Genomic DNA, 25,289 nt, shown 5'->3' with positions numbered 1-25,289 from the left:
CCTGGTCATTAAGTCTATTTCTGCAGTCAGTAATGTTGATGTCACTCTCTGGAAACTAATATTATCATACAGAGGAAACAAACATCACTTTTTTTCAAGGAGAATTTTATAAAAATAAAATTAAAAGAAAAAACAACTTAAAACTTATAACTTCTGAATCAGGGAAAATATCATTTATATTATTTATTTAGCAGATATCATATAGCTGGTGATCTACAGGGATCAAAACTTTGGAGATTTTAAATAAATAAAAGAAAATTTCTACTTTAGCACTTTTGGAATTCTGTGATCTGGCTTTCAAGGCTTATATTACTAAAATAATTTCTTCATATTATGCAAATCAAATTTTCAGTCCCGCAAAATTGCAAAAATATCGTCCCCTACAGCTATGCAACAGATTAAATATAAAATCAAAAATCCCGTTGAAAAGTATATTATTTTTTTCCTTTTTAGATGGCACCACTGGTGATGTCTGTCCCATAGGTAATTACTGTCCCGTGGGGTCAGTATCCCCAACACCATGTGCTACAGCCACCTACATGAACCACACCGGGGCAGGAGCCTGCTATCCCTGCCCCGAGGGCTTCTATTGTACGTCAGGGGATCGGGCAGATCCCTGCCCCCAGGGATCATATTGTCCTGCTGGTACAGGCAGTAATACCATCCCTTGTCCTATTGGTAAGTTAAAAACATAACAATCACTCTGTATCTGTAATTGATACCGTATCCAATGAGCACCCACAGCATTTGAAAATTTAAAAAAAATGGAATGGTGCTTTATAAGACAGATTATTTCAAACTTATACAGTTTTGGTCTTTATTGATGTCCAGGCAATTGACATTGAGGCCTCAAGAGGGGGAGGAGTGCTTATAGGGATGGGTGCTTATAAGGTCTTATGTGATTTGCAGTTTAAGGTGTTGTAAAGTAAATCAAAGATGCATCCTATGTACTGAATGGAAATGAATGCACGAGCCCTCTTTGAGCAGCTGTGAACCCTTATTTAGACTCCTGTGGATATCCTGTTAATGTACATCTACTGTTCATTAATGTTTTTTTCAATAGGAACTTTCGGAGCGACCATCGGACTTGCCAATGAAACCGAGTGCACACAGTGTTTAGGCGGGACCTACTGTGATGTGACCGGACTAACTGCACCCGCAGGCGGGTGTTCAGCTGGATATTACTGTGTATCAGGTAAGACGCCAAACAAAATAATCCTCATTATGTTTTAACTCATTCACCCCTGAAAATTCATAATGAACTGTTCCAGCCTTTGAATTAGAAGATCTCAAATGTGTCTCCAGGAATGAATGAGTTAAAGTTCAAATTTTTGTGGAACTAGAATTAACTTCATATCTAAAATGAGAAAAGAAAGAGCATGATATCATTATGAAGGCTTTATAAGTGAATTGTTTGTTCATTTTGACAATGTCATCTTTGTTACAGGTGTGAGCATAGCGACTCCCAACTCTGGAGTGACCTTTATCGGGACCGGCGGTCAGTGTCCAGCTGGTTTCGAGTGTCCTCTCAACTCAACTTATGCTGTTCCCTGCGGGCCAGGGAAATATGCACCTACTGTTGGCTTGAGTAGCTGTTCTGACTGTACACAAGGTGGGTTAATTAGGATTTTGTTCTACTATCTTGATTGTTTTCATTCATTTATCACAAAATATGTCACCACTGGGGTTATTTCTTATTTGCAGAGTTATCTACCCTTGCAGGTGGGTATTGATTGTGACGTCATGTGCTAGGATTGTTATTTCATACTATTCAGAGATTACGCCACCATAGATACCTACCTGCAAGAGAGGAAACTCAGTAACATGTAAAGACAGAATAGTGTGTAAAGGAACATGGTTTCTAACATTCTGCTGTTAGCCTTTCACAAATAGGCAAAGAAAAAATAATCATTTCAAATTTGCAATTATATCCTTTTTTGAACAGCAATTGACATTTAGTAAGTTGGATTTAGTATTTCATATCTATATTTCTCTAAATGTCACTAAAAAATGTTCATTGCATAATATTTTACCCCTGAAATTCCAAAACTAACTCTTCTAGCTTTTGAACTAGCAGAGTTTAGATGTGTCTGCAGAGTTGAATGGGTTGAATTGCTTTGAGAATTTATTTGATTACAGTATTATTTGTACTTTGTCTCCAGGCCATTACTGTGTGAATGCAACCGTCGTACCAACCATCTGTCCATTTGGATTCTACTGTCCGATCGGTACGGAGTTTGACATGCAGTACCCCTGTCCACCTGGTACTTACAACAACCTTACAGGTCAGTAACCTGCAGTCTGTTAATTCATATCAAAGATATGTGATTATGAATGCTATAAATTCAAATTCATTTCACTCATAGACCTCATTTATTACCTGTAGTCTGTAACAGTCAAGATATATAATTAAGAATGTCATTAATACAAACTCATTTACCCAGACCTCATTAACTTTATTCTGTTGATCTTTGTCTATTAGGTTTTTTAATAAACACTAAATCTTTGAACTTCTTTTAAGTTTTACAAAGCTTAGGTTCAAATGGCTTTGAAATAGCAAAGTTTGATGCTTCTATTCATCACCATTCTGTAGGTTTCACAAAAGTTTTGATTTGTGGGGTATAACTTGTCAAAACTGGTCCTTGTCTAATCTGGACCCCTGTCTATTACAGTGTAATTGTATGGTACTTTTTAATTTATAGTAATTTAAACCTGTATAAACCAGAAACCTTGCTATATCGACCAAATGTTCTGGTCCCTGTGATATCCGGATTCAACAAGTTACACTGTATTATTATTTCAAACATTTTAACCAATTTTGAAATCTGTGTTTAGGAGCCACATCAGAATCGGACTGTCTGGACTGTCCACCAGGGATGTACTGTGAGGGCGTGGCTAATGTGTACCCCGACGGATGGTGTGAGTCAGGATTTTACTGTGGGGGCAGGTCCCCCTCAAGTCGACCTTATGACACTGGAGCTCTCAACACCAGTACAGGAACTCCAAAGTAAGACTAGAAACACAAATTGTCCAAACTATACTGAATTTTATAGGTCAATGTTAATGGTATATTTCTTTGACTTGTACACCTGTATATTTCTAATTAAGTTCTAATCTCTAAAAATTATTTTGTGAAGGATCGTAATTTTCCTTTTGACTATGAATGTATGAATTTTCCATTTTAACCTGAAACCAGAAACACTGAACTTTATCTTCTTATCCTATTTACAAAGTTCCTTTAGGTTTAAGTTTCAGTACTTTGATTTCTATAACTTGTACACCTGTGTATTTCAGAGACCAGTATACAATCATGAATACCTGATTGTGTACTTTGGTGGCTTTTAAAATCATTTTAATATTAAATTGACTTCTAAAAGCTTTTGAATATATTCAGTGACCTCTTAAAACACTTGTATATTTCACTGACCTGTACATTAAGTAGACTTACTTAGTTCTCTAATCAGAATTGTAACAATACCTGTTTATTTTTCCAGCGACCTTTATTCTAACGACACATGTGCTCCACTATGGGATTGTACCTGTTCCAACTTCACCATGTCGACGGGTGGAATCTGTCCCCCTGGCTACTACTGTCCAGTAGGAACAGATAAACCTGTACCATGTGACGGAGGACAGTACTGTGAAACAGCTGGACTGACCATTCCCACAGGTGAGAAACAATATTGACTTTATCGTGTATATGCCGTTTCTTTTCTGGAAAAAAATTAGAAATGTGCTGCTGAGAAAAACATTCATCTATACATCAATCAGTTAAACTTATCTTGAAATTATGCAGAAAAATTATTTTCAGAAGCTTTTGTTTACAAAATAAATTGAAATTGCTGATTCTTTGAAATTTCATGAGGAATATTGCAGATCTATATAAGGATTTAAAAACTGTTTCCAATAAGTTTTTGTTCACTGAAAATATTCAATGTCACTAAAGTTTTTTTTAAAAGAATTATTTATATATTTGTTAATGCATGCACCCCTGGAGACACATTTGAACTCTCCTAATTCAAAGATTGGAATAGTTCATTATGAATTTTCAGGGGTGACAGAGTTAAGTTTATGATGATCTTCGTCCCTAGGTAACTGTACCGCTGGTTGGTACTGTGATGACCGGAGCACCGTCCCTACCCAAAAGATCTGCCCCGAGGGTCACTATTGTATAGAGGGTACAGAAACACCTGTACCCTGCCCCTCGGGTACATTCGCTAACTCAACCAACCGAGCCTCTCTTGACGAGTGTGACAACTGTACAGCTGGCATGTATTGTCAAGGTAAGAACTATCTAAATGTTTACAATATTATCAAAAAGTTGTTTCAGGATGATAACGCCATTGAAGAAATCTGATGAATATAAGGTAATTAGATTATATACAGCTAGCATGTTCTGTCAAGATGAGGATCGTCTGAATGATAATATATCTAGACATAAGACATTTCGGTATGATTAAGCTATGATGAAATTTGATAAATCATTGAGATATACATACCAAACCTTAATTAGATTCTATATTCTAATACTGTATACAATTAAGCCTAAATATCCTGCACACCTTTGTTGCCAGCGTAAATTGACCAATTACAAAATCTTCCAGACTGCAGCATTCTGTGTTCGTAATCCATATATAATGTTATTTTAATCTGTTGCCTGACATTTTCGTCTAGAATATGAGCGTCTGGATTATCGGAGGTCCACTTAAGTGTATCATACACTTGAACTTCATCATGCTTTTTCAAACTTTTTTCTGAGTCTGTGTGAAAATCTGTGTAAAGTGCTAACAAAATATGTTTTTTAAAAGTTATAAAATATATATGTTATAAATCGACACAGCATTAAAACTTACGACTGTTTGTTTAGGCTCGGGCAATGTTGTACCCGACGGTAACTGTTCACCTGGTTACTACTGCCCTGGGGGACAGAGCAGCAACACTCCTGCCCTCTACGTGTGTCCCCAGGGTCACTTCTGTTTGGAGGCGTCGGCCAATCCAGATATCTGTCCTAATGGAACCTACCAGTTTAACACAGGAGAGTGGACATGTGATATCTGTCCACCCGGATTTTACTGCGATCCACTAGGAGGTAACTCTTGTTTTTTTCACTTAACTTGAACTGGTCGAAGGTTTTTTTGTTTCTATGGAAACTGGTCCAAGGTTTTTGTTTCTATGGAAATACCTTTCTTTTTTTTAATATACTTCTTTTTCAGTAGTATGGATATTGATTTTTAATAGCTTGTATAAAAAGGCAAATAGTGCTTGAATTTTGGTCAGTCGTCAAAAGGTGTTAGTGGTTGGTAAAATGTTAAAATTTTAGCTAGTGCTTGAAGTATTTTGATTTGCACGTAATTCCTTAAAAAGTGCTAGGATTTGAATTTACAGGAAAGAAATCATTTATCTTGGAATATTTCAGGTTGCTTAACATAGAATATGTTTATCAAGAGAAAATAAATGCATGCACGAAAAATTCTTGATCTTTAACTTTTAATATCAAGAGTATTGTGTTTAATTTTTCTGAATAAATGTTCTTTCAAAACAAAAATGCAGATATCAAAAAGATTGAGGTTAATAATTGAGAATAAGAACATATTTCCATCTGTTCCTTGTTGGAGTAAAATGTCACAGAAAAACAATGCTTATATTTGTTAGGTAATGAGAAATCTGTACAAGCAATAGCTAGCTTTAGTTTTCATTAATATTATAACATATTTAGACCAAGGAATTAAGCATATGTTAATGACTTACTTCACTAATTAAAAATGTTTTTGAATGCAATTTTGCGAGCAACTTGTATTTATTAATTTTCTATGAATAATACAATTGTTAAATTAGGTGTACTAACATCAGGATACTATAATGATATTTTCTTCTTATTAACAATTAAATTGATAACCTACTTATCAAACAACTTCTGTATAACCTTATGAGTAGAGAAACCTTTAATATAACATCAATTTTATAGTAAGATAATGATGTAAATACATATCTTATGTAATGCTAATTTCTACAGTAATGATTAATTCATCTCTTTTACATAAGTTTCCCTTTTTCTTTATAAATACTTCGATATTCTAACATTGAATATTATTTACAGCCTTGATAACAATTTTATTTTTGTTTGTTTTTGTGTTTACCTTTTTACAGGAAATTATACCTGCACCAGTGGTAATTAATTGATTTGATTTGTTTGCTCGCTTGATATTTCTGCCATTCTATCACATGTTGTACCATTTATTGCATGATTTTATATTTGTTACCTTGACCCCCCACCCCACCATTTCAATCCCAACACCCCCATTTACACTTTCTCCCTACCCAGCACCCCCCACCCCACCCCAACCCCTCCCACCACTCCCACCATTTAAATCCCCACACACATGCCCATACTCCCATTTCCTCCAAATACATTTCCCATTCCTCAACCCCTTCATGTAATGACGAAACTTGGTACCCTATCCTTCCCCCAAAGTTTTATGACATTCCCTTCCAGTTACTATAATCAATGAACAAATAGCAAAATGATGATGGTAATGAACAAAGAACGTGTCCTGTGGGATGCAGGCTGTGATTGAACCCTGAGCTCAAATCTTATCAACTAGCCCCTCGTGTGATTCGTCCCTGTATTTCAGGTATTGGATAGCGATGCATGAATATCAAACGTTGTCCTTTCCTGTTCCCATTTCCTTGCCCTTGCTACAAATAGTCATATGTATACCTTTTTTAACCCAAAATATTTGCATGATCAGTATTATTTGGTGAAGGTGGACTACTGTTGTTTTTGTGTACTGGTTTTCTATAGTTATTTCCATGCATGAAGATATTAGAGGAGTCCTTTTACCCTCGGAATGGACAATGTACCTTCCCTGTACAATAACTGGTGTCCCTCCAATACCTGCCTTAAATAATGATTGGTCCCTAGTATATCATTGCCATGGTGATGTTTTGGTGATTTTGCATGTTATCTCATTCACCCCTGAAATTTGATAATGAACTTGTCTCGTCTTTGATTTAGAAGAATGTAAATGTGTCTTCAGGGGTGAGTGAGTTAAGAAAATATTCCTTGATGTTGTATTGTACCAGTTGTAAAATTCTGTCTGCATGATTTGGGTTGGTGAATAAGGTACAAGGTACCCATCATTTTCTATAAGAAATTCAAATTCAGGGTTTTCTCAAAATATTTTATGAATCGTACAGCAAAGTAAAATATGGTATCTATAGTATTTTGACCTTGAAACATGAAACCCCTGCTAGTTTGATATGTAATCAGGTTCACATCGAAAGCTTTTGAATTTGTTGAAAGGGGAAATAACTATTGTCCTGAAAAATATGTCATAATATTGTTTATGAATACATAAATGTATCTTTCTGGTATTATCAGGTGGCTAATAACCTTTTCATATACATGCCAAAAATGTGTTAGAGACCACCACAGTATAACGACCAACTGCTTAATAAGACAGCTTTCTTGGTATCCAAAATTATCAATTTCTGCACAATTTGACCGGTGTCTAAAAACTACTTGGCTAAATTTGTTGTCTCTTGGGTGGTCATCATAGACAGGTTTTACTGTATATAAGTATATATATTGTTAGACATACATTTTTCTACTTGCTTTTTGACGTATACTTCTGTCTTGACACTGGTGACACTTTTGCTGAGAGTTATACACAACTGTTACAGTTTGAATTCTGTTATATCACTGCTTACTCCACAAAGTATACATCCAAAAGGAGAGATATTTCTTATACATGTGTGTTTCAGTATCACTGGCTTTTGTAAAGGAACATGCTTAATCTATATAAATACTGTATGCATCCCCATTTTGAATATTTCTGTTAAGTTTGCTGAAGTTACTTTCATAAATACATATGTATATAACTTACCTCAAGCTGTTACTGAATATCCTAGGCCAATTTTTTAAATCTTTATATAACTTACCTGAAGCTGTTACTGAATATCCTAGGCCAATTTTTTAAATCTTTATATAACTTACCTGAAGCTGTTACTGAATATCCTAGGCCATTTTTTTAAATCTTAGAGAATAATTATTTTCAGACTCAAAAGGATTTATTACATAGCATGACATCCATTAATTCAATCAGACATTTCAAACATGGAATGCCTTACATTGATTAAATTAAAAACAGATCTTAACATAATAAAAGGATGAAATTTAGAAATGTGCTTCCCTTTTTTTGCAGGAAACATGGAATATGAATCTAAATTATAATTTAGCAATTCTAAGGAGACCTTATACCTTTGTAGTATAGTGACATTATGAATTATCTGTTCTCTTTAAAATCAATGCTAGAAATTATGATATAGAAATGCCAGTTTGTTATTCCAGACGATTTTCTGATGCTTGCAATGGTCAAAAAGTATCATCATCTTTGCTGGAACCAATGGAACTCATTGCTTGTATCCGAAAAATTTGAAATCAGAGTTTGAAAGTTGCAATTTGTTGACAGGTGTACCAGTTGTCTCCCCCTCGCCGTGTCCAGTAGGATATTACTGTCCAGAAGGAACCGTAGCGGCCCAGACATTCCCCTGTCCAGCCGGAAGCTTTGGACCAAACCAGTACCTCAGTGACATTGACAACTGTACATCATGTACGGCTGGTTTGTACTGTGATCAGGCAGGGTTATCTGCCCCTGTTGCAGAGTGCTGGGGAGGATTCTATTGTACAGGTGGCTCAAATTCACGATCACCTGTAGATCATCTGGTAAGTTCAAAGTTCATGCTGAATATAAAACTATTCTCTATCCTGAAAATATTTGGGAAAAGAAATAGCATGGTTACTTTAAACAGCCATGAGAAATAGATAAATTATTACGTGAAAACAAAGTGATACTGGATGGAAAACAAAATATTGTTGAGAGAGAATCAAAATTTGTTATTTGATAATGAAATATTATTGCATTTGACTGTCTTCTCATTGTGTAGCAAAGAAACATTGTGTGCTAGTGAAATATAATTAAAAGGACACCCATTTTAGCTCCACAAACATGTTTTTACAGTGAATTAATCCACATTTATGAAAATTTCAACGTTTAACTTTTCAAGGTGAACCAGACTCATAACGTGACCTTTACCGGCAATGACCAGTGTCCAACTGGCTATTTCTGTCCTAACGGAACAACCTACCCCGTCCCTTGTCCTCTCGGAACCTTCTCCACACGAATACAGATGAGCTCGGAAAGTGAGTGTGAACCATGTCCAGCGGGACGTTACTGTAACCAAGCTGCCTTCACCAAGGTCACCGAAGCACTCAACTGTAGCGCAGGGTAAGTGTGACACTAAACTCTTTGTGGTTCAGTGGTCATTCTTTGAGCATTTTTGGCACTCAATAATCCCAGTCTAGTAATGAAAAGGGAATAAAAATATATTAAAACTTAATAAAAGTTTAGTTTGTGTAAAGACAGTATCTGCATGTCAGTTGGTAGTGTCTAATTCTCAAAATTCAGATTAATGTATCCGGTAAAACTGATGTCACAACACAGACTTTCAAGCAGTGAAAATTCTTTTGAAAGCCCAAGCAGATATATCTTTTTAGACAGTAACAGTGTCGTATTTATTTTTCAGGTACATCTGTACTGGAGGTGCCACCCAGGCCGTTCCTAACGCCACGGAGGGCTACATTTGTCCTGTGGGCCACTTCTGTATTTCTGGAGCTCTAGTCGAAGAAGGATGTGCCATAGGCACCTACCAACCCAATTTAGGACAAGATTCTTGTCTCTCCTGCCCCGTCAACAAGATGTGTCTGTACTCCAACATGTCCACTCCAGAGGACTGTAAGACAGGTAAGTTGTCTCCCCTAACAGAGAGGTTATCCACCTTGGCATATAGATTCTCTTCCTTATGTGTAGTTTATCAGTTCAGGTTGCATTCAGCCTAAGTGAATGTATTATCTCCCAAGATAGGCAGATTACTTCCCTTGATAGGTAGATTATCTCCCTTAATGTCTAACAGAAAGATCATCTCCATCCACAGGTAGGTTGTCACTTAAAATTTCTAGATTTGTTATTAATAATTTATAAACAGATTGATGATGCCTAGATTATCTCCCCTTTAATCAATCTTAGTTCCCCAGTGTTTCTATGAAACAATCAAGCTTTCCAAGTTATATACATGTAATTCAATGTAGTAAACATCAGCCAAACAACATTGATGTGTAAGATGCCGAAAGATGTAATTTCTTATGCTTTTATTTTCTGTTGTAGGTTACTACTGTGAGGCTGGTACTCCGCCGATAGCCTGTCCAGCAGGTACCTACAACAACCTGACAGGAATGGGACAGCTCTCCGACTGTACAGACTGTCCGGTCGGCAAATACTGTCTTGGACTCGGAAACAGTATCCCCACAGGTTAGTCCAGCACAGGTGTAAAACCACTGTAATGTATTACTGCATAAAGAATTGTAACTCAAGCTTTTAAACCCCAGGATATATTGTATAGAGAATTAAATTTGCAGGTCAATATTTTGCGACGTCCTTTAAGGAACATTTTTGTGAAGGTTTAATTTCGCCTATCCCTTATGTTTCATGTATTTAAATAATACTATTGTTCTGTTTTATTTATGGGTGTGAAATCGCAGATTACAGTGAAATCGTGAATATATTAAAAATAAACCACTGGTAAAATTTAGCCTGTATACAGTAAACTGTTTTACATGTAGGATCATCGAAACATTTTTTTTACATGTAGTATGTGTTACCATTTTATGCCAGTCTTGAAACATTTTTTTTACATGTAGTATGTGTTACCATTTTATGCCAGTCTTACTTGAACTGAACTATCCTTTTTACAGGTGATTGTGATGCTGGCTATTTCTGTCAGGGTGGTGCCTTTGATAGATATGCCAACGCTTCCGCCGCCTATCCAGACAGTGGATTGTGTCCAGTTGGCCACTATTGTCCCTCTGGCACTGCCCTACGGATACCTTGCCCAGCAGGAACCATCCGCAACTTTACAGGTTTGTGACTTCACACACTAACATGTTTCAATGCTTAAGTTGATTCTTGATGTTGACTTTATTTCCCCAAATGGTTCAGGGGAGGGAACAACCATGTTTTGCTGTTATATCTGCCAATTCTTCCACACATAGTCTTGTATGGGCTCTATATCCAACTTTTCAATGTATACCAAAGTCACAGATTTAACCTATTCACCCCTGAAGACGCATTTAGATTCTTCTAGTTCAAAGTCTGGAATAGTCCATTTTAGAATTTCAGGGATGAATGAGTTAAAATGATTTACAAAATTTACTTATTCTTATTATCTTAGTGTTACTACATAACAATAATGTTAGTGACATTACACATAAACTTTGATGTATAGATTTAGTAATTAAGTGTTCTATGTACTATTTTTACTTTTAGGTGCTGCAAGTCCCGATGATTGTCTCCCTTGTACGGGGGGTTACTACTGCGCAAACCCAGGCCAGACTGAAGCCACTACCAAGTGTTCGGCCGGATACTACTGTCCAGCTAATGACTCGACAATCCAAGCTTCCCCCACTGAGTTTATCTGTCCGGCCGGTTACTACTGTCTTGAAGGATCTGTCGCCCCGATCCCATGTCCAGGCGGCCAGTATCAGGACAATGTTGGTCAGTCATCCTGTGTCGACTGTCCTGAGGGCTACTACTGTGTGGGGTCATTGAACCCAGAGAAGAAGATCTGCGAGCCCTACAGCTACTGTCCAGCTGGTAAGTGGACCTGACCTATTGTGGCCAAATCCAGAAATTTTACAATCACCAGGTTTAAAATTACCTCTTTAAAGAATCGTATTATTGTTCATTTCAAGCTTCAAATATTTTGCCATTTTGTCATACTTCCGCAGTTTTTTTTATTGAGGGGAAATGTGAAAAGTGTGTCTCTTCATGATATAGAAATCATTGTACAGTAGTGTAGGAAACAAAGCCTCCTGTTATTGAACATCTGGCCCTAGGATTATGAAACAGTCTTAGACTGAAGTTTTTGCTTAGCCAATAATAGTGGTGTAACCTTTTTGTAACATCATCTATGATTGGCTAAGTTTTGCTTTGCCAATAAAAAGTTATGTAACTTTATGTAACGTCATCTGTGATTGGCTAAGTCTTTATAAGACTATTTAAGTCTTAAGATTGTTTCATGATCTTGGGGTCAGATGTTAAATAAAGGTTATACAGTAGAGATAAAATTATATCACCACTGTTTATATCTATTTCTCCTGTTTTGAAATATATTCTCTATGGTTTATGGTGTAAAGAATAAAATCAAAGATATATAAATGTTTTACTGTCAACAGGAAGTCAGTATCCTACAGCGTGTGCCAATGGAACATTCACCTATGAAAACATGACTGGGCTGAAAACACAATCGGATTGTCTCCCTTGTTTGGCTGGTAACTACTGCAGGTATGTTGCTACTAGCGTTATTACAAGTGCTTCAGTTTCGAGTTTGAATCCCAGATCGGTGGTTTTTACTCGGGGTACTCCAGCTTTCCGTCACACCCTAAACCTGTTACTGCCTTATATGACCCTTGCTAATAATAAGACATAAAACAAAAGGAAAGAAACAAACAGATAGTGTATAAGATAAAACAAAACAAAAACTTTTTATATTTAGAATGAATAATGGTTTGTAGAATTTTTATAACCTTCAGTGCTTAAATTTTGATTCAGAGCTTTGTCCTATTAACTTTCCAGGAATGGTCAGCTGTATGAGGCATGTGCCTCCGGATATTTCTGTAAGTCCGGCTCCAGGGATGACATGCCCACCGTTGTCACCAATTTCACCTGTAATGCTAACGATGAGTGCGCAGGTCTCTGTCCCAGTGGATATTATTGCCCAATAGGAATAACGGAACCAATACCTTGTCCGAAAGATACATACCGAGGAACTCCGGGAGGTGCAGCAGTGTCAGACTGTATCAAGTGTCCTGCAGGATTCTTGTGTAACGAAGGTAAATTGTACTGGAAAAATCAAACATTGCCATCTGCAGAACTAGTCGTAATTTTGCCCTAATTATATTATATCAAATTCACACAAAGAAAATAATGATTTTTCTTGAATTATTTCTTTAGAGATATGCTATGAAATCAATATTATATCAATAATTGTTTATAAAGAACATTTTAATTATTTGTAAGTACCATGATGTTGGAAGGAGTTACCCATTTCTATTTCATCATGTCTTGATCTCAAAGTTTCATGATAAAAATTTTCAAACTTCTAAGCACCAAATTTTTGTCAAGACTAGGTATAAATCATGCTCCTAATAAAAGTTACTTCTAGTCTAGTCAGTGTTCACCTGTATTTTGTTGGGTTTTAGGAACGGCTGTACCTGTGGAGTGTCCGGCTGGGTATTATTGCCCTGAAGGGAACCAGACCACACCATGTCCGTACCTGACATACAGGAACGACACCGGAGCGGCTGTTGTCACCGACTGTTATCCATGTCCTGCTGGCTACTTCTGTAACCAAACAGGTACAATCCTATTTTCACATAACTGAATGGTACAACATTAAAACCTGCCTTAGCTACCACCTTTTTACAAAGACAACTGGCATAATAAGAACAATTTTCTATGGTTCAATTGACCAATATCAACAAAATTCAACCTGTGTATGAGGAAATTTAAACCCTGCTAATAATTCAAGATTCATAAACACGTTAGAAAACATTAAGATTCGAGACTAGGTTTTCAGCATAAATAGCTTTCAGATTTGAAAATAAGATACCGCAAACTTAAAGCATTTATCAGCCATATGGCTGATAGTATGGACTATTGTTATAAGGATACAAATTGTTATAAGGATACAACTCTGTGTTACAGGAATGGCAGACTACATAGACTATCCTTGCTGGGAAGGATACTACTGCCTTGAAGGTATGGAACCTTCCCTCTGTCCTGCTGGCAGGATGAGGAATGGCACCGGGGCGGCAGCCTACACTGACTGCCAGCTCTGTCGACCTGGTTACTACTGTCCGAACGACACCATTAACACCCAGGGTATCCCCTGTCAGCCGAGATATGAGTGTCCAGAAGGCTCGTCTTTGGAGGAGCTATGTAGACCAGGGCACTACTGTAATGCCACAACAGGATTGCCGCCAATCTGTCCCCCAGGTTACCACTGTGACTATGGCACAGACGTACCGGTGAGTTGTTTGTTCCCAAAATACTGTCCGGAAGGAAGTAACATGACCTTGGATTGTGACCTTGGATACCGTGCGATAAACCACGCTGGCATACGATACAACCCGACTCAATCCTGCGACATCTGTCCTGCTGGAACCTACAACAACCAGACTGGAAGTGGAGAATGTTTGCTTTGTCCACCTGGGTTCTGGTGTCCTGAGGGTACCGGCCATGGAGACACAAATCCCTGCACAGCTGGATACTACTGTCCGATGGGATCTCACGAACAAACTCCTTGTCCACTTGGAACGTACGGCACAACAGTAAAGGCTTCAAGTTCAGCAAGCTGCATCAGATGTGCAGACGACTCCTTCAGTAACGAGATAGCTTCTCAGCAATGTAAACTATGTGGAAGTAACGCTCGAGCAAGTGACAGCAGGGCCTCTTGTGCCTGTATCGGTAGATACCGCGACTTCCAAGAGTCGACAGGTGCCTGTGTATGTTTACCCGGCTTCATGTACTATGACGACATTAACAGAGAACAATATGACGGAGATAGTGACACTGACTGCCAAAGGATCGTCGATGAGATCTGTGCCTTATCCGAGTCCAGGAATAGTTTAACTCGTGCATGCGTCACTACTACATCTATGAACTGTGATAACATGTGTGATCCAGCAGGAACTGGACCCGCTTACTATGACACAGAAATGGGCGTGTAAGTATTGTATTTATTCCATCATTCACTGATTTGTCGCCGGTTTAAGTCGTAAGAGATTTCTCAGATTGTGCATGCAGCTGCTTTATACCGCTAATGTCATAGATAAGTAGTACAAGGTTTAAGACTTCATTTTTTATTTTGTTTTCCAGATGCCAATGTTCTTCCTATCAGGATCCAGACACTATTTGTGACTTCGCTTGCCGTGCGACCACCATGCCGACCGTTACCATAGAAGTATCACCATCAACTGGGCAGATCAGTGTGGTAACCACAGACCCGGTCACAGGAAATGCCACCACACAGGTAAGCACACTTAACCATCAACTTGAGGCACATTTCAGACCTATAGTATAATGAAACATTTTGTGTTGAGATTTAAAACATGTTGACTGATTAACATCATGTGATACGTTCAAAAGGTTTTGATTGCCCCAAGCTATCTAGTGTTTACTCTTGTTCATTAATAAATTTCCTGATATAAAATGATGGTGAGCGCATTCCTGTCATAAAGATTATCGATGACTGATTTACCTCTCTATGAACAGCTGATGACTGACTCTCTTGGCCCTGTGTCTGGAACTGTTGGAGCCAAAACCTCAGTTTTCGTAAACTTCTGGGACACGGGTGTCACAGGTTCTCTGTATGCTTCAGCAACTGATGCGGCGGCTGCTATTGGTGGTAAGTGCTATCAGTTTTAGAACCTTCCACTGAAAAAGAAAATTTAAAAGAAAAATGAAGAAAATATTCAAAACAGCCTATGGCAAAATTAACAAATGGTTTGGACTATCTAGATCATTTTAAGTACTTTCTTTAATCAATTATTATTGGCCAAGCTATTTTCATTCTTTTTCCCCTTTACTTACTGGTAATTAATGATAAGATTTGTTCCCTGATATTCCCATCTGGATTATGGTGTTTTTTCTGCACTGTCAGCGACTGGATTATTGTAGGTCCATTGTGTTTAGTCAGTTAAATGATAACTTATGTTCTGTTTCAGTGCCCCTAGCAACACTTGGAGGAGCTGTCGGAAGAAGAAGACGTCTCTTAGCAACTACTATACCCGCCAATCAGATCTACAACCCAGCCCTGTGTATAGAGCTGAATGAGATGGTTGTGTTTAATATTTGGTTGAACACTACCGACCGTACAAAGAGCCACTACCCAGTGTACCTCCCCAACAGTCTGTTCTCGTCCAACTCTAACTTTGATTACGGAGCGTTCACCGAACTTAAAACAAAGATTGAGACAACCACTCTGGTGATCAATACTTTCCTACATGTGTTCATTGAAGCTGGAACATACGTGTTCCAGGATGCTCAGGACGCCAACAGGTAAATACTCTTATCTTTTTAGCAAGTATATGGTTTATTCATAGACAAATATAGAACATTGGCTAAAGCCAAACTGTAAGTAATTTGACCGAAACCAGGATAAAACATCATATGTTGAGTGAGATATTTTCTATCACTAAAATGCGAGATTAAATGCTGCCTAAATTATCTAGAAGTCACAGACTATAAAAAGATTTTTGAATTAATATCTATTTTGAATATTGGATTCTTATATAAGGAAACTAGTGCATGTCAAATTAAAAAAATTGCTCAAAGGAAAAAGTAAATCATGCTACTCATAAAAAAAATTTAGACACCTCAGAAAGCTTATTCAATAAAAAATATTGCTTAATTTCTCTGAGACCCAAGTTCATTGTTCAGTGAATTACATACTTGGAAAGCCGATTGATGATATCATGAATGTTTGCTGTCTTACATTCCAGTTTGGTTTACATCAGTGTCATGCCCGCAGGAACAACATGTGATCCCTCAACCTCTCGTATTGTCAGTGCTACATCCGCCAATTTAGCGGCTCTAGGCTTTTACAGATCTGACCCAGAAAATCTGGCCCCAGATTGGGGACTTATCAAGGGTGAGTGTGTTGATTTCAGCCAAAAGATGTCATCATTTTTTGTCTTTTCTGTCGCCTCTTTTCCTAAACTAAAACTTTTAAATCCTCCTTTAGATGAAAACACTAGATTTTAATTTCTGCTTGAGTTGACAAAAAATGAAAATTCCCTCAATCTCTTATCAGCATGCTCATAAAAAATAATGTAACTTAATTGAAGTTACATTGATAAAGTAATTTCTTGATTGTTGTCATGTAATATATTAAGTATAATGATATAAATTTTTCCCACAGGCATGATTGTATTCTTCGCCATCTTGGTTCTACTGTTGGTTGTGGCCGTCATTGTGTGGCGCCCAAGAGAGGCTGGTATCTATCCCATGAAGCACTGGAAGCCAGCATATCGCAGTCTGGGCGAGCCACCTCCAGTACCACAGTTCATGAGATATGACTCAGACCACTGGCCAAACAAGGAGGGAATGTAAGAGAACGTTTTTATAATATTTAATTCGTTCACACCTGAATTTTTATAATGGACTGGTCTAGTTTTTTTTAGGTCATCTCTGACCGAAGGTCAGGATGACCTTCATGGGTGAACCAGTTAATTACTTACTTTTTTATCTATCTCCAAGAAAGTGTGAGAATATTTGTACATGTATAACATTTAATTACTTATTGCACATATCTTTCAAGATAAATGTCTCCATTCTTTAATGAATTCATCTTAAGATAATGATTAAGTTAAAATAAGGTCATAAATAAACAACAGCTACGAAAATGTTTAAAAATCTAGTCGATATGGTTTGATGGAAGATCGAAAATAAGAAAGTTTACTAAATTATGATTATGTATTTTCATATGATTTTGAGGATGGTTAAAGATAAAGAATGTGTCATTATGTGTAGGGAAAATGGTGGTCTAGAGACGAGAAGCTCAGGAGATGGTGCAGAGATGGACGTCCTTGTCTCTATGGGTAAGTTTCTCTGTAGTATTGTAACAGGGATAATAAAGCTGTTTCTTTCACTCTTTATCAGACTGTCTCACAGGCATGGTATAAAAATTGTTCTGCATAAGGGGAGGTAATCCTAGCTGTCAATACGACATAACCTCATCAAAGAACGGACCAACAACTGTATCACCTTAATCTTTCTGTAAGAGTTGGATGGTCTATTTGGGTGTGAAAAGGCAATAGGGCATATGATTGACCATAGAAGATTTAAGAGCTTATTAGATATCTTTTGTCCATATAGCTGAATCAATAACGGTTCCATATTTTCCAGCTTATCAGCCATTATTTTTTTCTACTGAAAATTAGGAGAGTGGCGTATAATCAAGTGTAACTTACATGCGACCAAAAAAAAATAGACATGTTTTGAAAAAGTTTTGATTCACATGTACATTTAATAATAATAAGTGAAATATTCTTTTTCACCATAGCCTTACAGTAAGTTAAGTTCTTAATCATTCCATTGTCTTTTCAGGTGTCAAAGGTGAAGAAGACTTGGAGAATTTCAATGTCAGAGTTTTCTACGACAAACTGGAAGATCAAAACCTTCATCTCGCCTCACAGTTGGCACGACAGCAAGAAGACCTTAGGGGATTCTACGAGAAAATCTGTGCTCAGAACGAAGAACTTAAGAACCTGCTCCAAAACCTGGATCCTGCTCAGTTGGAAGCTTTAGAGGCGCGAATGGCAGCTCGGGGCCAGCAGGCTAGCCTAACGGGTGCTGGAGATACCATTAACATACTCAGTGGAGGAGCAGGAGGTCAAAATAAATACAAATTTGCAGGTTAGACATCTTTTATCTTTTAAATAAAAAGGGAGTACCTTTTATTCTCAATTGTAGCATATTATCATTGTTAAAGAGTTATCTGCCCCTGTGAGACGATTTTGATTGTTCTATAATTTATTTCTGAGAGTAAAATTTCAATAATATCGCTCACAAGAGAAGATCATTTTCTTAAATAGAAAACTCAATATAGAATATTAATTTCCTAAACTCCTTCATCCTGAAGGCCCATCTAGACTCTTCTTAATCAAGGACTATTGGACACAGTCCATTGTGAAACTCCAGGAGTGAATGGGTTAAAATCAATTAAGTATACCATTGATTTTAATCGTGTCTTATTCTGGAATCCTCTTTCTCAGGTGGAAATAACCGTGAAGCTGAACTTATGGCTGCCCTACAACTCTTGCTGGACAAGTTGAACTCGGGCAGTCTACCTATCAACCAGCAGAGCTGGGACATGTTACAGAAGGGTGGTACTTCTGCCGCGGGCGGCACCATGTACACCACCAACATCGACGTAGGAGGGTTCACAGGTGGCACAGGCAAACAGGTAAGCTGAGTGGTTTGTAATGCATTACTCTTGGGAGATGGAATCCATATTGTATTACTTTCTGGTTATTTTGTCTTGTTAGTCTCATAGATTTTGCCTACAATCCTGAACCTGTCAGTATCAATGGTGCTTTAGTAGTGAAAAGAGAGGCCAATGTTTATGGAAAATAATACAGATCTGCATATAATATATTCATATTAAGATTGGACCTTTAACTGATGATGTGATTAATTTATTTGACTTTTTAACTACCTAATTCACCCTTGAAGACATATTTGGACTCCTCTTCTTCAAGACAGGACAGTCCATTATAAAATTTTAGGGATTGATGGGTTTAGGCACCCTCTTCTGATTTTGGTGTGGACGTCCCACCCTAAGTGTAGGTTTCAACATCATACCCTGAAACACCAGAAATTACAGTGTCATCATACCGTTGTCATACCATGTAATATATCTATATTAAGTTTTAGACCTTTAAATGACGAGGTGATTTTTTTCTAGTTGACTCCTGCTAACTCATTCACCCTTGAAGTCACATTTGGACTCCTCTGCTTCCAGACCTAGGACAGTCCATTATAAAATTTCAGGGATGAACGGGGAATCTCTTTTTTGGTTATTTGGCGTGGCTTTGCCCCACCATTCGTCTATAGATCTAGGTTTCAGCATTATACCCTGAAACATCATTTATCAGTGTCATCATACTGTATTTACAATTACAGGCCGAGTTGCTGAGGAGACAGAATGGTGAGCGTTTACAATTGGAGCGTGAACTCGACCAAGAAGAAAGAGATGCTATCAACAAACTCTTGACAACAGAGGAAGACAAACGCAAGGACACAGTTGACCATCAGCTAGGAGGTCTGGTCAACCGTCTACAAGGTAATGTTTAAATATATTTGCTTCTTATTGATACACGGGATGTAATGACGCTTTGGTCTTGGCTTCTTTAGTGCCTTTGGCAAAACTTTTTAAAAAGGTCTATTTAAAAAGGTCTATCAGAAAGAAAGACACAATTCCCAAATATGTCAACAACCACCTGGTTTTTATTGCATAAAATACTTTGGTAAGCATCTACACTCTCCTATGTCAGGTTTTGAAATTTTGAAAAAGTTACCTGCCTATAGGTAACATTCATACAGATTTAGAGATTTACTCCATCAACAGGTGACATGAATGATAAGCAGGTGAAAGACATCCTTTCCAACTATGAGAAGGATTACGAGAACACTATGAACAAACACATGTCCGATAAAGAACGACAAGCCTACGAACTCCGAAGACGACTTGAGGACAAGAGGAGGAGGAAGGAAGCCCAGTTAAGGGACAAACACTCAAAGGAGGCCGAGGAGAACGGACTTCCGTCACCAGTCGAAGGCGATGCTGGTCACGCCGATAAAAAACTGCGCCGCTGGGAGGCGCTACTGAACACTCTGCAGGCAGAGAAGGCTGCTGGTTCAGCCAAATCCGAGACTGACCTTGATGTGAACCTGAACGAGGAGGAACGAAAACAAATGGACAGCAAGCTCCAGGATGAACTGGTACGTATTGGTATTACTTCATATTTCTAATCTACTTTAGGTGCTTGAATATCATACTATATCATTATGTAATAGGAATATCATGATTTTGCGTATTTTTGGGACACCGTGAAATAAATGAATTCTGAATACCAATGAAATAATTACAACGGATTTTACCTCTAAATTGATATATATAGAAAAATGTACTTATAAACGGCGAAATATTAATCCTGTGATTTTGAATGCGGCATAACCTATTTTACGCTTTCAAATTTTCGCGTTTTCAGACCAGGATGACGCAGGACGGAATCTTGTCAGCAAAACAACAGGAGGAACTCCTAAGAAACCACATGGAGAACGAGAAAAAACTTGCTCGCCAACACGACACCCAGCGCAAACAACAAATTTCAGCACTGCAGGACAGGATTGCTGAAAGACGCAAGAAGAGACTCGGCAAGCTGCAGGATCAGCATGAAGCCGAGCTCAGTGAGGTAGGGGAAAATCCTATTGTCATATATACACTACATTGAAATAATGCTCTAAAGTGTTTCTAGGTCGCTGAGACATTGTAGGTAACTGCGATATTTTCCATTTCACTATTGGAAGTGGAATTTGTATTTTCAGAAAAGTAAAACTAGATTAAACGTAGGTTTTATATAACAATATCTATTTTCAAGTTGATTCTTAGGAAAAGTTTTTTTGCAACATAAATCCTGAAGAGATATATCGGTTATATTTAATCAACCAAATTTGAATTTAATGGATAGAGGATTCATAATTGTAAGAAAAATGTCAAAAATAGAATTGCATCAATTAGACAGCTGAAACACTACTTTGAGAATGTTTTTTGTGCATTTAGTTATCAGCCAGGCTTATCGAGCAAGGTCAGACAGACGACCTTGAGAGGGAGTTAGAATATCTGAAGCAGCTGCATCTGCAGGAATCAGAGGCTGCTGAAGCAGAACTTGATGCCGAGGAGAAGGAGCATATCCACCGCATCAACAAAAACCTGGAGGAGGAACATACCCAAGGCACCAAACAAAAACACAGAGATATACTCAAACAGGTAAGGAATATACTGCGTAATTAGTAATATTTGCGGGTGTTTAAATTTCGTTAAATTCGCGAATTCACTTTTTTATTTTCAATTATTAATGATATTGATTTTGATTTTCAGGTGCACCAGATGTGTCCAGAGGCCAAACAGATGGCTTTACAACACGTGATGGAGGACTACCGCCAAAATATGGAGTCTCTGGACCAGGAACTGTCCCTGGAGAGACAGAGGCAAATGAGCGACACACAGGTATGAAAGCATCACTATTATATCACAAAATGATATTTTGATAAGTTGCCGTAAAAGAACATGTGAAATAGTGAAGTTAGCTACATGTGGTGTACTTCTGTTGATAACACATTTTCTCATATGTTTACATGACTTTCTTTGTCTTGACACCAGAAATTTTCGTATAATAATTTGCCCAATAAATCTTCAGCTTGAATTAAATACATCCTCTTAATAAGAATAAATAAAATTCCGTCTTGGAATTATAACCACACTTTTACAATTATTTGCCGTTTAGGCTAAGTTAGAAGCCAGACGTGCCCGCCGACTGGCCGAGGCCCAGCGTCGTATGGAAGAGGAGGAGGCCCAGCGCATCATCCGGGAACAGAACAGACAGATGAGGCAAGGTGGTGGTGGCACTGGTGACGTCACCTTGCCTGACCTCGCCCATGTACCGACAGTGAACTACGGCGACAATGTAGAGGAGAATGCTCTCAAGAAAGAACAGGTTAGGACCACTTTATTATGTAGTTTGAAATGTACTGATACTGCAATCGAACCTTCAGCCACCATGAAAATATATTTAGCAGACTTTTTTTAACATCACGATACTTACTTTAATAAACATCAAACATTGCTGTTATCCTCCTAGAATAATTCATTCAGGTTAGATTAGATGAGTTGGCTTAGCCACAAATTTTAGGTGTGGGAAAAGTCACGATATTTGGATTCTTATATGTATTTTTATTTTATATTGAAGGAAAGAGCTAAGGATGAAATGAAGAAACGCCACAAACAGGACAGAGAAAAATTAGCAGAGAGACTTGGATCTGAGGACGGCAATCAGGAGAGAGATGCCAAGAAGGAGCTGGACTCCGAAACAGAGAAGATCTTACGAGAGAAGAGGAACAGACAGGCTGCTGAACTGGCTGCCCGCACCGATCTGTCTGATGATCAAATCAAGGCAGTAAGTAGCCATTCAAAAATATTTGCAATATGTCTTTAATTTAGCGATTTAAGTTGAAGATAAAATGGGTTTTTTTCATATCTAAACTTCTGGAAAGTAAATTTAACCTACTGAGATAAGAAATACTAGAGTTTATTGTTAATGTATGCCGTTTAAAAAAATATAATTGCAACCGAACTTGAAAATTTTACTTTCGTCTATACCTGAAATACAGGTTTGCATATGTGTGATTTGTATGCTGTTATCTGACACAGATGATGGCTGCTCACGAACAAGAGTTAGAGGACCTCCGTGAGAAACTGGAAAACGACCGAAACAGGCAACTTCTTACCATGCGTGAGAGGCTCAACAACCGGCGTCGAAGGAAGATGGATGAACTGCGCAGGAAACAGGAAGTAGAATTGACTAAGGAGATGATCGAACAAAAGAAGGAACTCGACGATGTCCATCTGAAACAAGCTAAAGGTGTTGAACGTAAGGCGATCGAAGAGGGCATTAAACAGAACGGCGAGGAGGATAGTGACAAGGTCGTAAGGGCTGTTCTGGCAAACAGACATGCTCAGGTAAATATAGAAACATAAACGGAGGATATATGAAAAGGACAACAGTTATGATATTGATAATATTTCTCCACTTTTTTGTGCAAACAGAAAATCTCAGCCGAAAATCTGTACCAAGAGGAGGGGTAAAAAAATAAGTAAAATCCAGTCAATTTAGGGTGCATACCCAGACACTGAAAAGCGTAGCAGAGTACATTGCTTATATCCTTAGAGAACAAAGAGACATGAGGGACATGATAACTTCATCTAAGTATATCCGGGAAATGGTGGACCAACTGATAGTAAATAGGAAGTCTTTAGCCTAAACGAGTGAAGGTGGAGGAGGTCATGCCAATTGCATACCCACTACCGCCGGCTCAATGACCATGACCAAATAAATTGAAGGATAATGTTGATCTTTAAAACGTTATTACTATTACCATAAATTAACATTTTATGTGTAAGTTACATGTCCTTTCTTCTTTCGTTCTTTCAGGAAATGAAAGACCTGGAGAAGCAGTATCAAACAGAGAAGAAGATGATGATCGATGACGCCCTGAGTAAACTCCACGATAAGTACGACAAGACTCGTGACGAGATGGCCAAACGTCATCAAAACGAACTCGCACAGCTTCAGGTGATTACATCCTGATAATGAGCAAAGTCCACTCTGTTTAAAAAGCAAATTCAGCATCTGGTTAATGAGCAAAATCAACATGTTACCAATGAGTAAATTCACACTTCTTAAAGTGAACAGTCGGGCAAGGATGGCTAAAGTCGGTAAAAATGGTGTGAATGTATCCAGTATAATTTCTTATGAAATGGAAAAATAAAATCTCTCGTCAAAATCTGTCTGCGTACGAAGAAATTAATTTAAAGTATGGGAATTCTAAAACGTCCTCCCGGCTCACTATGTCCGTGGTTACATTTCCACGCAGCCTCGCTTTCAATGCTTTCAACTTTTCTTTACTTTAATGGTCAGAACTGGGAAACTAAGCAGAACTTGAACGTCGTATTAATATGTGAGAACTTTTGGAAGGCCAATGAACGCATTTAGACTGGTTTTCTTTGCCCGACTATTCACTTTAATAATGAGCAAATTCAATCACCGCATATTTTGTGATAAGTAATTTCAATCACTGTTCATTTGTTTTGCTTATCTTATGGTAACTAAATTCTTATGGAAACTTAGATTATAGCAATTAAAGTATAACAAATACTAATTAACTACTAATACAAATTGAAATCTTTAGAACAGGAGTTGAAAATCCATACCGATTGTTTTACGTCATCGAGCTGACCTATATAGTACCTTTACTTACAGAAAATGGGTCTGAGCCCAGAGGAGCTGCAGTACCAACGTACACAGTTGCTGAACAAACAACAGATGGAGATGTCGGACTTGGACAGGAAGTTAGCGGAGGAAGAACGCGAGATAGAGAAGGGAGCGCTCAGCGACTGGGAGGTTCGCTACGCACGCGCTAAACTCAACCTGAAGGAGAAACACTACAAGGTACACATATTCGTGGGAAATTGTTATCTGTAAAGTTCTTTAAATGGGTAAAAATGCAAATGATTCCTGTAGTGTTAGATTTGAACAATTTCATTTCTGAATCATTGCTTTTCTCTGATTTTGAAATATTAATCCGTTGCTAATGTAAATTCCGCACTTATGTTTCTACATTAACAGGAATTTGCTGAAGCTTTGAAGCAGTTCTCTCCAGAGCACGATGCCATCAAGGACGCAGAAGCTTCAATTGAAGAGCTCGAGAAGGTCAAAGAGGAGCTTAACAACAAACGCAAAGAACACCAGGATCTTCTCAAGAAGGAGAGACAAGGTAGGTAACTCTTGGTGTCTGGCTGTAACAATAAAGGTCAATCAATTCATTGTTTTA

At 37.8% G+C, this 25,289-nt stretch overlaps 1 protein-coding gene across 1 annotated transcript in view; it reads left to right on the top strand.

Annotated features, from left to right (window-relative positions):
• The window catches only part of LOC138333147 (mucin-19-like), a 134,070-nt gene that overhangs the window by 101,910 nt on the left and 6,871 nt on the right, over window positions 1-25,289 (top strand). The window contains exons 62-99 of the mRNA XM_069281319.1: window positions 454-678; window positions 1,064-1,195; window positions 1,448-1,612; window positions 2,163-2,285; window positions 2,836-3,007; window positions 3,495-3,670; window positions 4,092-4,283; window positions 4,868-5,089; window positions 6,148-6,168; window positions 8,472-8,725; window positions 9,067-9,287; window positions 9,586-9,803; window positions 10,224-10,367; window positions 10,811-10,975; window positions 11,382-11,708; window positions 12,290-12,398; window positions 12,690-12,946; window positions 13,316-13,471; window positions 13,821-14,841; window positions 14,994-15,147; window positions 15,390-15,522; window positions 15,842-16,175; window positions 16,619-16,767; window positions 17,038-17,224; window positions 17,649-17,716; window positions 18,225-18,533; window positions 18,893-19,083; window positions 19,803-19,962; window positions 20,248-20,621; window positions 20,891-21,094; window positions 21,463-21,669; window positions 21,781-21,909; window positions 22,187-22,396; window positions 22,649-22,855; window positions 23,110-23,418; window positions 23,891-24,031; window positions 24,719-24,907; window positions 25,085-25,232. Of these exons, the coding sequence (XP_069137420.1) occupies window positions 454-678; window positions 1,064-1,195; window positions 1,448-1,612; window positions 2,163-2,285; window positions 2,836-3,007; window positions 3,495-3,670; window positions 4,092-4,283; window positions 4,868-5,089; window positions 6,148-6,168; window positions 8,472-8,725; window positions 9,067-9,287; window positions 9,586-9,803; window positions 10,224-10,367; window positions 10,811-10,975; window positions 11,382-11,708; window positions 12,290-12,398; window positions 12,690-12,946; window positions 13,316-13,471; window positions 13,821-14,841; window positions 14,994-15,147; window positions 15,390-15,522; window positions 15,842-16,175; window positions 16,619-16,767; window positions 17,038-17,224; window positions 17,649-17,716; window positions 18,225-18,533; window positions 18,893-19,083; window positions 19,803-19,962; window positions 20,248-20,621; window positions 20,891-21,094; window positions 21,463-21,669; window positions 21,781-21,909; window positions 22,187-22,396; window positions 22,649-22,855; window positions 23,110-23,418; window positions 23,891-24,031; window positions 24,719-24,907; window positions 25,085-25,232 (8,103 nt within the window). The remainder of the gene's footprint in view (window positions 1-453; window positions 679-1,063; window positions 1,196-1,447; window positions 1,613-2,162; window positions 2,286-2,835; window positions 3,008-3,494; window positions 3,671-4,091; window positions 4,284-4,867; window positions 5,090-6,147; window positions 6,169-8,471; window positions 8,726-9,066; window positions 9,288-9,585; window positions 9,804-10,223; window positions 10,368-10,810; window positions 10,976-11,381; window positions 11,709-12,289; window positions 12,399-12,689; window positions 12,947-13,315; window positions 13,472-13,820; window positions 14,842-14,993; window positions 15,148-15,389; window positions 15,523-15,841; window positions 16,176-16,618; window positions 16,768-17,037; window positions 17,225-17,648; window positions 17,717-18,224; window positions 18,534-18,892; window positions 19,084-19,802; window positions 19,963-20,247; window positions 20,622-20,890; window positions 21,095-21,462; window positions 21,670-21,780; window positions 21,910-22,186; window positions 22,397-22,648; window positions 22,856-23,109; window positions 23,419-23,890; window positions 24,032-24,718; window positions 24,908-25,084; window positions 25,233-25,289) is intronic.

The sequence above is a fragment of the Argopecten irradians genome, chromosome 10, assembly GCF_041381155.1.
Source record: "Argopecten irradians isolate NY chromosome 10, Ai_NY, whole genome shotgun sequence".
In the NCBI taxonomy this organism is placed as follows: domain Eukaryota; kingdom Metazoa; phylum Mollusca; class Bivalvia; order Pectinida; family Pectinidae; genus Argopecten; species Argopecten irradians.
Note: the sequence above shows the minus strand (reverse complement) of the source record. Positions and strands in the feature narration are given on the sequence as shown.